General features: G+C 50.1%; 1 protein-coding gene across 1 annotated transcript; it reads right to left on the bottom strand.

Annotated features, from left to right (window-relative positions):
• Nucleotides 1–8,088: 8,088 nt before the first annotated feature.
• LOC123400183 (zinc finger A20 and AN1 domain-containing stress-associated protein 7-like) lies at nt 8,089–8,650 on the bottom strand. Its single transcript, XM_045094601.1, has one exon. It carries the CDS (start codon nt 8,569–8,571, stop codon nt 8,113–8,115), a length of 459 nt encoding a protein of 152 aa, XP_044950536.1. The 5' UTR covers nt 8,572–8,650; the 3' UTR covers nt 8,089–8,112.
• Between the last annotated feature and the right edge of the window lie 2,503 nt (nt 8,651–11,153).

Raw genomic sequence — 11,153 nt, 5'->3', positions numbered from 1 at the left:
GCCGTAAGGGCATCGAGCTTTCTGATGGGCTTGGCTTCAATCCACCTTGTGAACTTGTCGACTGCCACCAACAGATGTGTGAATCCCCCTTGGCCTGTCCTGAATGGACCGACTGTATCTAATCCCAATACTGCAAACGTCCAAACAAGAGGGATTGTCTTCAACGCAGATGTTGGTTTGTGGGACTTGTTAGAGTAGAACTGACAGCCTTCACATCGGTCGACCATATCTTTCGCCATTTCATTCGCCTGCAGCGAGAAGAAGCCAGCTCTGAATGCTTTGGCGACGATTGCCCTTGAGGAGGCGTGATGACCGCAAGTTCCCGAGTGAATTTCTTCCAGGATTAACTATCCCTCCTCAGGGGAGATGCATCGTTGAAGGACGCCTGAAATGTTTTCTTTGTACAACTGGCCATCAATGGCAGTGAACGATTTTGACCTGCGGATGATCTGTCTGGCTTGGACTTCGTCTTCTGGTAATTCTTGCCTCAGGATGTATGCAATGAACGGCACAGTCCAATCGGGGACGATAGCAAGAATCTCCATGATCAAATCAACCACAGCGGGGACTTCGACTTCAGTCGGATCTGTCGAGCTCTTTGGTTGTACTGGTTCCTCCGTGAAAGGGTCTTCTTTAACTGAGGGAAGGTGAAGGTGCTCGAGGGAGACGTCACTCGGGACTGGTCTCCGAGTGGATCCGAGTTTTGCCAATTCATGAGCTGCTTGTTTTTTCAGTCGCGGAGTTCCAGACCTTCAAACTTTTTCTCGAGCTTCCGCACCGCATTGAAGTATGTGGTCATGGTGGGATTCCTGACGTCCCACTCCTTCATCACTTGATTAACCACCAAATCCGAATCGCCATAGACCATCAGGCGACGGACGCCGAGTGCGATGGCCATGCGCAGTCCATAAAGGAGAGCTTCATACTCTGCCTCGTTGTTGGAGGAATCAAAGTGTATTTGCAACACATACTTGAGTTTGTCACCTTTTGGAGATATGATCACAACGCCAGCGCCGGAGCCATTCAACATCTTGGACCCATCGAAGAACATTGTCCAATGAGCCGAGTAGATGTGGGTTGGTTGCTCTTGTTCTACCCATTCTGCTATGAAGTCAGCCAGAGCTTGAGACTTTATAGCTTTCTTGGCCTCGAACTTGATGTCGCAGTATAGCATCTCCATTGCCCACGTCGCCACTCGGCCCGATGCGTCCCGATTGTGTAGGATTTCTGACAACGGAGCATCAGAAACGACGGACACCAAGTGGTCTTGAAAATAATGAGTCACCTTCTTCGCAGTCATGTAAATCCCGTAGATAAGTTTTTGATAATGGGGATACCTCTGCTTGGAAGGAGTCGGGACTTCGGAGACATAATACACTGGCCGCTGAACCTTGTATGCTTTGCCTTCTTCTTCCCGTTCGACTGTGAGAACAGTGCTGACGACTTGATTTGTAGCCGCGATGTACAGAAGAAGGGGTTCTTTACTGAGCGGAGCAGTAAGAACCGGCTGGGTGGAAAGTAGGACTTTGAGGTCGTCGAATGCGATTTGGGCTTCGTCTGTCCACTCGAAAGTATCTGATTTCTTCATGAGTCGATACACAGGAAGTGCCTTCTCGCCGAGTCGACTGATAAACCTGCTCAAAGCCGTTAGGCAACCTGTGAGTCTTTGAACATCGTGTATTCTGACCTTGCGCTCCATTCGGACGATGGTCCCTATCTTTTCGGGGTTGACATCGATCCCTCGTTCGGAAACAAAGAAACCGAGTAACTTTCCGCTAGGAACGCCGAATGAACACTTGAGTGGGTTGAGCTTGATATCGTACCTATGAAGGTTGGCGAATGTTTCTGCCAAGTCAGTCAGCAGGTCGGAACCTTTGCGTGACTTGACTCCGATATCATCCATATACGCCTCCACATTTCGACCGATCTAGTCGAGGAGGCATTTTTGGATCATGCACATAAAGGTTGCTCCTGCATTCTTCAAACCAAATGGCATAGTGATGTAGCAGAAGCAAACGAATGGGGTGATGAAGGCTGTTTTTAATTCATCGGGGCCATACAGACGGATCTGATGATAGCCCGAGTAGGCATCAAGGAATGACAACCGCTTGCAACCCGCAGTCGAATCGACAATTTGATCGATGCGGGGGAGAGGAAAATGGTCTTTCGGGCAGACCTTATTGAGATGCTTGAAGTCGATGCACATTCGGAGCGACTTGTCTTTCTTGGGCACCATGATAGCATTGGCGAGCCAGCCGGAGTGGTGTACCTCGCGAATGAAGTTGGCTACCAAAAGTTTAGCCACCTCTTCTCCGATTGCCTTCCTTTTGTGCACGGCAGACCGACGCAGGCGTTCTCGGACAGGCCGAGCGGCGGGATCCACATAAAGTCGGTGCTCAGCCAACTCCCTGGGTACACCTGGCATGTCAGCGGGCTTCCATGCGAAGATGTCCCAGTTCTCACGGAGGAATTGGATGAGCTCGGCTTCCTATTTAGGATCGAGGGTGGTGGAGATGTTTGTCGGGGCAGCGGTGTCGTCCGTCGGGTGGATGCTGATCTTCTTCGTTTCTCCCGCCGACTGGAATGCGGACTCCAAAGCTGGCTTCTTCGAACGCATCAAGTCAGCGGGGTCGACTGTCTTCTTGTACTCGTCAAGCTCGAGGACAACCATCTGGTGATCGACGATCCTCGATCCCTGCTGCAGACACTCCTCGGCCCGCTGCCGATTGCCTGTGATAGTGATCACACCTTTTGGGCCTGGCATCTTTAGCTTCAGGTACACATAACATGGGCGGGCCATGAAACGCGCATACGTCGGGCGGCCCAGAATTGCGTGGTACGCACTCTGGAAGTCCACCACCTCGAACGTCAGCTTTTCCTTGCAGAAATTCTTGTCGGAGCCGAAGACGACATCCAACGTGATCTGGCCGAGTGACTTGGCCTTTCGTCCAGGGACGACTCCATGGAACTGCATGCTGCTCTCGCTAAGTTTGGACATCGGAATGCCCATCCCCTTGAGAGTGTCAGCGTACATGATGTTCAAGCCATTGCCGCCGTCCATGAGGACTTTGCGTAGTCGGACTCCTTCCACCACCGGGTCAACGACCAGAGCCTGCCTCCCTGGGGTGGGTACGTGTGCTGGATGATCCGACTGGTCAAAGGTGATCGCAGTCTGAGACCATTTGAGGAACGTGGGGTTGGTCGGCGTGGCCATGTTCACCTCCCTGTTCACCAGCTTCAGTCGACTCTTGCTCTCAACGTCAGCAAAAAATCATCAGTGTTGCATGGACTTGGGGGAACGGATCCTCCTTGTCCTCCTCATCCTGTTCATTGTCCTTTTCACTAGGCTGTCATTCGCCGAACCCCTGGATCAGGAGGCGACATTGCCAAGTGGTATGCTTCGGATATATGGCGTTGCCCTCTTCATCCATCTTCGTGTGAATTGGACATGGCTGGTCCAGGATGGGGTTTCCGAACTGTTTCTTCTTGGGGGTGACCTGAGCCTTCCCCTTGCCCTTGAACTTGGCATTGGTAACGACTGCGGCCTCTGCCTGCGGAGTGGACGGAGCTTTCTGCTTCTGCTTCCGAGTGTTGTTCCCATCTCCATCGGCGACTGCTTTGTGCTTGCCGGTACGAATGCGGTCCTCTTCTTCGCCATTTCATAGCGTGCCGCTATCTCCATCATCTTACTCATGAAGATGTCGCCTGTTCGACCGAACTTCAGGTACAAATCTCTGTACCGCACGCCTGCTTCTGGACACAGTGCTGGAGCTCCACGAGGCCAGCAGGGCGTTTGCACGTCCCTTCGAAGGTCCTGATGAAGACTCGGGCCAGATCTGCCCAGCTGTAGATGCTTGAGGGAGCCAACTGATTCAGCCACGCTCGTGCCGAGCCGTCGAGCATCAGAGGGAGGTGTTTCATGGCGACGTGGTCGTCCCCTCCTCCGATCTGGACTACCACTCGATAGTCGTCCAGCCACGTTTCTGGCTTGGATTCTCCTGTAAACTTGCTGATCCCCGTCGCCAATCGGAAGTTGGGAGGGATGTCAGCCGAACGGATGGCTCGACTGAAACACTCGGGACCAGAGACGATGGTCCTGCTTCCACTCGGACGGTCCATATCGTGACCATCGCGGTGGGCTCGGCCCCTGTCGACCCTCCTCTGGGTGATATGCCCTCTCGCGTCGGGCCTTGGATCATAAGTGTCACCGACTGAACGCCGATCATCATGATGTCGTGGCCCGTAGGGCCCACCCCGCGGAGGGGTGCATGAACGGCGACGATCTTCGGGATTCATGTAACGACTGCCTCCCCTGTGTCGCTGATGAGAACCTTGGATGTGAACTGATTGATGCGTGTTCGCCTGAACAGAACTATTGTGGATCCTGTTGTGCGACTAGGAGACCGCCGAATTTTGTTGCTGTGTCGTGCGTAGCAGGGCACGGATTTGCTCGATCCCTCTGCCAGCCTCTGAATCAGTCGACTGAAGGGAATCGTCTATCTTGGCAGCGGCAGCCAGGTTGAGGACGGGTGTGCGGAACACCTCCACGTTGCTCCGCCGAGTGTGTCGACTGGCAGAACGGCGGGGCTGACGGCGAGCGCCGGATGTTTTGCCGACCTCGTGCTCGTTCCGGCCAGTTTGGCGGGGATTTTCATGGGAGTTGGCCATGTGCACTTCAGCTGCAGGCCCGCGACCCAAGTACTCGGAAGGAAACTCAGTCGGAACTGAGTCCGAGCGCTGGGACGGCGGCGCAACCACAACCGACTCTAGGACCGCCACTTGTGTGCACGCGTTCTGGCGCGCCTGGGCGTGTTGCACCCAACGCTGGAGCCGCGGACGGCGGGACCGCTTGTTGCGGCGCGCGACGGCGACGTAGGTCGACACCGGAGCCGACTGCTGGAGAAGAAGAATACCGCGGGCGCCGGCACGGAAGTGCGTAGCCCCGCGACTGGGGAGCGCCTCGACGTCGAGAGGGGCGTCCCGAAGCCATGTCGAATCGTCGACGATGAAGGAAAGAGCGCCGAAGAGGATCTCGTGACCCATGCTCAGATCTCCACCGGACGACATGATGAAAATATGTAGTTGCAAACTCGCCGGAAGTCGCTTAGACGCCTGCCCCACGGTGGGCGCCAACTGTCGTGGGTATAAGTCTGATAGTAGATGTGTAGGGTACGAAAGGATGGGCAGAGCCTTAGCTACGGCGAGGTTGTATGAGTTCAGGCCCCTCTACGGTGGAGGTAAAAGCCCTACGTCTCAGTGCTCTTGGGAGCTTGTTGTCGAGTGGAATATGGATTACAGTGAATTGCCAACCCCTGCACCAGTGGGGAAGGGCGGCTTATATAGAGTGCGCTTCCCTTCACAACGGTTCGGTGCACAGGGGTGGAGTAGTGGCGAATAAATGCCTACGTTACAGGTAACGTATGTCTTAAATGCTAATAAAGGTACGTGGAAACGTATGACCGTTGCCCTCCAGGGGGGTTACGATGTACAGAGTGAAATCCAGTCGGTAAGTTTGATACGCTCCGAATGCTCATCTCCAACTGGATGATGGAGGATTCGTCACCGACTGGATAATGGGAAGTCCTTAATTCAGTTGGAACTGACTAAGGGCCTTATCCCTTATGAAGGGTAGTCCTTGGGTAGGACCCATGGGGCAGGCCTATGACCCTACCCTGGGACTATAACCCCATCAGGACTCCTCCCTACTCACCTCAGTCAAATGGGGGCGAAGGAGTTATTCTCTGTCTGTATGTTGATGACATACTGATCTTTGGAACCAAACTTGATTTAATCAAGGAGGTTAAAGATTTCTTATCTCGTTGTTTTGAGATGAAGGATCTAGGAGGAGCAGATGTTATTCTGAACATCAAGTTGAGAATGGTGGGATCACGTTGCTTCAATCTCGCTATGTGGAAAAAGTCTTCAGTCGCTTTGGGTATAGCGACTGTAAGATTTCTCCAACTCCATATGATGCTAGTGTGTTTCTTCGAAAGAATCGACAAATTGCTAGAGATCAAGTGAGGTATTCTCAGATTATTGGTTCGCTTATGTATTTGGCGAGTGCCACGAGGCCTCACATCATGTTTGCTGTGATGGTCATTAGCATGCGCTTGAAAGAGTTATGTGCTATTTGAAAAGCACTGCGAGCTATGTGATTCACAACACCTGGTACCCGGGGATACTAGAGAGCTATAGTGACTCAAACTCGATATCTGATGCTGATGAGATTAAGGCCACAAGTGGTTATGTTTTCACACTTGGTGGTGGCACTCTTTCTGGAAGTCTTGCAAGCAGATCATTTTAACGTGGTTAACTATGGAAGCATAACTCACAGCATTAGACACGGCCACTGTTGAAGCAGAGTTGCTTCGTCAGCTCTTGATGGACTTGCCTGTGGTTGAAAGTCAATGCCCGCTATCCTGATGAACTGTGATAATCAAACTGTGATCATAAAGATAAACAGTTCTAAAGATAATATGAAGTCCTCAAGGCATGAGAAGAGGAGATTGAAATCTGTCAGAAAATTGAAGAACTCCAGAGTTATTGTGTTGGATTATATCCAAACGTCTAAAAACTTGACAGATCCCTTCACAAAGGGTTTATCACGTAATGTGATAGAAAATGCATCGATGGATATGGGTTGAGACCCATCGTATGAGTTGTCCATGGTGGTAACCCACTCTATGTGATCGGAGATCCCGTGAAATAGAAGTGAGAGACAAGTTGTTGGACAACTACAATGACCGTATCCTATATTTGTTATCCCACTCCGCGAAGATGCAATACTCTCATAATCTGCATGGCAGGTTCATATTTATCTTAATGTGTTTCAAGTGGCTTATTTGGGTAAGAGGAGATGTTATCCTGCAGAGCATCTCCAGAGGAACACACTTATATAAATTTGACTAACACATCACATTATGTGAGAATTGGATGTTCTCTAATAAATTCATGAAAGGCCCTAGAGTATGACATATACGCTCCACCTGCGGAGAAGCCTTGCGAGAACCCAATATAGATCAAGGATTTGTGTGAAATTAGTCCCACAGAAAGCTTGTAGTTCAAGGCATAGTCCTCTATTTAAGTTGTGATCTAGTGTAGAATAAAATTCGAAATGAAAGCTTAACTTAACAGTCTTCATTAAGCACCGGTATATGAATAATATTGTAGAACTAAAAGATGAGATGTGTCAATGAGACTTTATGGGGATTATTGAATTTTTGTTAGTAGGCCTTTGGCCCAAAGTCCAACCAAAATCTGAAATTCTCATGACCCATTCTTCTTGGATGTGTGTGTGGTATGAGTGGGACTAAAATTTAGTCTCATACCGCTAGTTGGGAGAGAGTTGCACCTTCTTAGAAGGTGAGCTCTTTTAGCACTTGTACGAGCATGAGAAGAAAAGATCTACACGACTACACGTGTGTTCCTCCTCGCTCGCCTCATGCAATCTTCTCCATCCATCCTTCCGGCGTGCGTCGGGTTTTTAGGGAGTGCACGACTGCTGGCAGCGACGACTTCTTCCCTCATCTCGGCAACCTCTTCGACAACAATATGGCCGACAACACCAACGCTGACGGTTCTGCACCATATGCAATCTTATCTCTTTTTTTGAGATCATGCTAGAATTTTTATTTATAGTTTGTGCTGTAGAATTAATCTATTTGTCTACTGTGCTAGTTAGTTCAATCTATGTTATTAATTTATGTATTGTTTATTCGGATTAAATCCGATAGTAATTTGCTCATATATTTAACATTAGTATTTAGTGACACCTCGTTGTCATTTGCCAACAACGAACGTCCTACTCCTACGGTTGGCTCGGGCGTGGCGGTTGATTGCAACTTTACTTGATTTGTAAAGTTTGGTTTTCTGCACCTCCAGATTGCAGTTCTGGAGGTTATTTCGGACGAGATTCCGCAACATTTTACACTAGAAAATGAGAACATGCAGCCAAAGTACCAAACAGGCATCAGGCAAAGATGAAAGATCAGCGAATCTTACAAATCGATGTCCAAGACTATTTACAGGTTTTGCGACAAGGAAAAGCTACAAGAACACAAGACGTTCGATCGTTTCATCGCTCTGGTCGATTCTGACGGTCCTGTATGGGCTTCAGATCCTGGTGATCTTGTCAGCAACCACGACCGTATTGTGCTTGGCGATCTGCTCCTGGCCGGCGGTCTTGTAGTCGAATCCACAGTCATGCTTGTCCGAGTAGCGGTGCACGCTGCAGAAGGTGCCCTCGCAGCGGCACAGGAAGCCCAGCAGCCCCACCTTCTTCCGGCACGCCACGCACCGGCTCGCCCTCACCGCCGACTGCTTCGCGGACGCCACGAAGGATTCGGCTGCGACATCTCGTGACGCCGCGATGGAGACGGTCATCTTGGCCTTCTTCTCCGGAGGCGGGGCCGAGGCGGCGAGAATGTGGTCCTTGTAGCACTTAGAGCACATGTTGCCGGTGGTGGCGGCGCCGAAGAAGCCGCAGCCGCCGGCGCACATGCCGGCCGTCTCCCCGTCAGTGCACCTCCGCTTCTGCGCCGTCGCCGTCGCCGCCGATGCGTGGTGCGCCATGGCTGCTGCACCTCCAACAGGACGCGCTCTTTGCCCCAGGCGCCGGTGCGATCTTGCCCTCCTCTGAGATAGTGATACCCCGAGCGTGTTTGCGATCGAGTTTGCGACGCGATGAAGAGGATTGCGTTTGGTGGCCTGGTTCCCGCCGGGGCTGCTGGTGGTGGGCGCCTTTTAGCAGCCGGGAGAGCGCCGAGTTTGTGCAGGTGATAATGTCGAGGTCACCGCGGTTACGTGCCGAGGGCGGCGCCAATTCGGAATCCGTGGGCATGCGGACATCTAGACGAATCACAGTGTAGTTTCCTGGGACGTTGATCCGCCTGAGTTTCTTCCTTTTTTCTTCTTGCTGATTTGGCTCATGATCTTACCATCATTTGAGTTTAGATAAGTTTGTCGCGCCTTTAAAAAAGGAATCCTAGAGCAGGTGGATTTCTTTAATATTCCTTATGTAAAAATATATATAAGTGTTTAAATCAATAATATTTCTTTATGGAGGAATATTATTTTAGACAATCTAGAAAGCTCACGGGCACGCGCATTGGGCTGGGTCGGCCCGAATTCTAAGTAACGCCTACCTAAATGGATTGGCCTGGCCCATGTCCAGGGTTGAGCCAAAATTAGGTTTAGAAAAAAATGTAAATTTTCGTTGTGTATGAAAATGTCAATCGTCAATTACAGAAAAATGTTCCCCGCATATTTGAAAATATATTCCCTATCCTATTTGAAACATGTCAACCGCGTACAAAAATATGCTTGCTGTGTATTAAAAATGTATGTTACAAACTTGAAGTATGTTTGTTGCTTATTGATCGAATGGTCATTGCATATTTTAAAAATAAATTGTCCTGGATTTAAAAATAATCATCAAACAAGTCTGTTGCACATTTGAAAAACCACCATGTACTTAGTTAGTATCTATCGTCTATCTAAGTGTGTTTATAGGGTATAAAAAGAGATCATGCTTATCAACAGAATGTTTGTCATCCAAAAAAAACTACGGAAAAAGCAAAACAAAATACAAAAGGAGGAAGAAAATACGTAGTCCCACTGTGGGCTAGTCCAAGAGCACTATCGGTTTACGCATGATATGTCTTGAATCGTACATATCTCCCCTAATAATAATAAAGCGTCCAGCCCTTCTGTCGTCCGTCGTCGGTCATTTTATAGAAAAGCCCTTGTAATTTTAGGTAATCAACCCGCAGTCCAATTTTAAGTCACAACGAACCGTTTTTTTGTCATTTTAGCGAAAAGCCCTCACAATTTTAGATAATCAACCCGCAGTCCTCCCTAGCTCCTCCATCCTCTGCCTCGATCTCCGTCGCCGCCGCCCCGATCCGGTCCGGGGGAGACCATCACGTGTACTGCGCCGCCCTCTGCCTCGATCTCCGTCGCCGCCGCCCCGATCCGGTCCGAGGGAGACCATCTCCGCCGCCAACCTGCCACCAGAGCTTCGCCGCCCTCGCCCCTTGCGAAGATCATCCGCGGCCTCATGAAGCTGCCGCCGAACCGCAAGTGCATCAACTGCAACAGTGTGGTACTGCTCTCCTCCTCCCCCACTTGTTCATCGTGCCTCCGTTAAGCTGATTTACGCGTTGGATAGTTGAGCGGGAGGCTGTGTTGTTCGGTCATTTAGCTTGGATTTACGAAATTTGTTGTCTCTGCTGCGAATTACTTGTTGGCTCGTGTGTGTTTAAGCAGCAGCTGTTGGGTTGGGGACGCTCTTACCTACCCGTATCATTTCGCTTTAGAAGGTTAGGGATGCTTGGCTGATCAATAGGGTAATTACCTTGATGTGCAGCATACACAGTTGACTTTGTTGCTGATGAAGTAATCTAGAACTCTTTGTTTTACCAACATCTTTGTCACTTGTGTGCGCGGTTGCTGTACATTGTGTGAAAGTGAAGTTGCTTAGTTCGCTAAAAGTGCTGATAGTTTAGTGCCTTTCATGTTAGTAGAAGCAATTTATGTTGCTCTTATGTATTTTTGGGGTCGTAGATTTGCTTATACTATTTTCATAAGGATAGTTGCTTTGCTAACTGAAAGTGAAAGGCCCCTACATTGCTTAATTTAGGGGAGGACCGGGGCGCCAGAAGCTGGCGACCTCGGAGCCAGGCGTTCCCTCGTCGGCTTCTTCTACGACAGCAGCGCCAGCACCACGGGCCAGATGTGTCTGGAGCTGCCCTTCCGCTACACAAGCCTCTCGGGGGACCGCCGTCGCCCTCCGTTCGGCGCCTCCTTCACCTTCCTGCCCAACCACCACCTGCTCGTCGATCTGCTCGACTCCTGCTGTCACTCCCAAGATGCGACTCTATCCTCAATTTGGCACGGAGGCCTCGTCAGGGATAGAAGCGCATCTCATCGTGTCACAAGAATGGATATCGTTACAAGTACATGTACTGAAAAGGAGAGATATATAAAGAGGGTTGGCTTACACTCGCCACAAGCTACATCAGAGTCACATCAGTACATTACATAATCATCAAGAGTAAGAGCAGGGTCCGACTACGGACGAAAAACAAACGGCAAAAGAAGAACGACGTCCATCCTTGCTATCCGAGGCTGCCGACCTGGAACCCATCCTAGAT

Source organism: Hordeum vulgare, chromosome 5H (assembly GCF_904849725.1).
Source record: "Hordeum vulgare subsp. vulgare chromosome 5H, MorexV3_pseudomolecules_assembly, whole genome shotgun sequence".
Classification (NCBI taxonomy): Eukaryota; Viridiplantae; Streptophyta; class Magnoliopsida; order Poales; family Poaceae; genus Hordeum; species Hordeum vulgare.
This window is presented reverse-complemented; position numbering and strand designations above follow the sequence as displayed.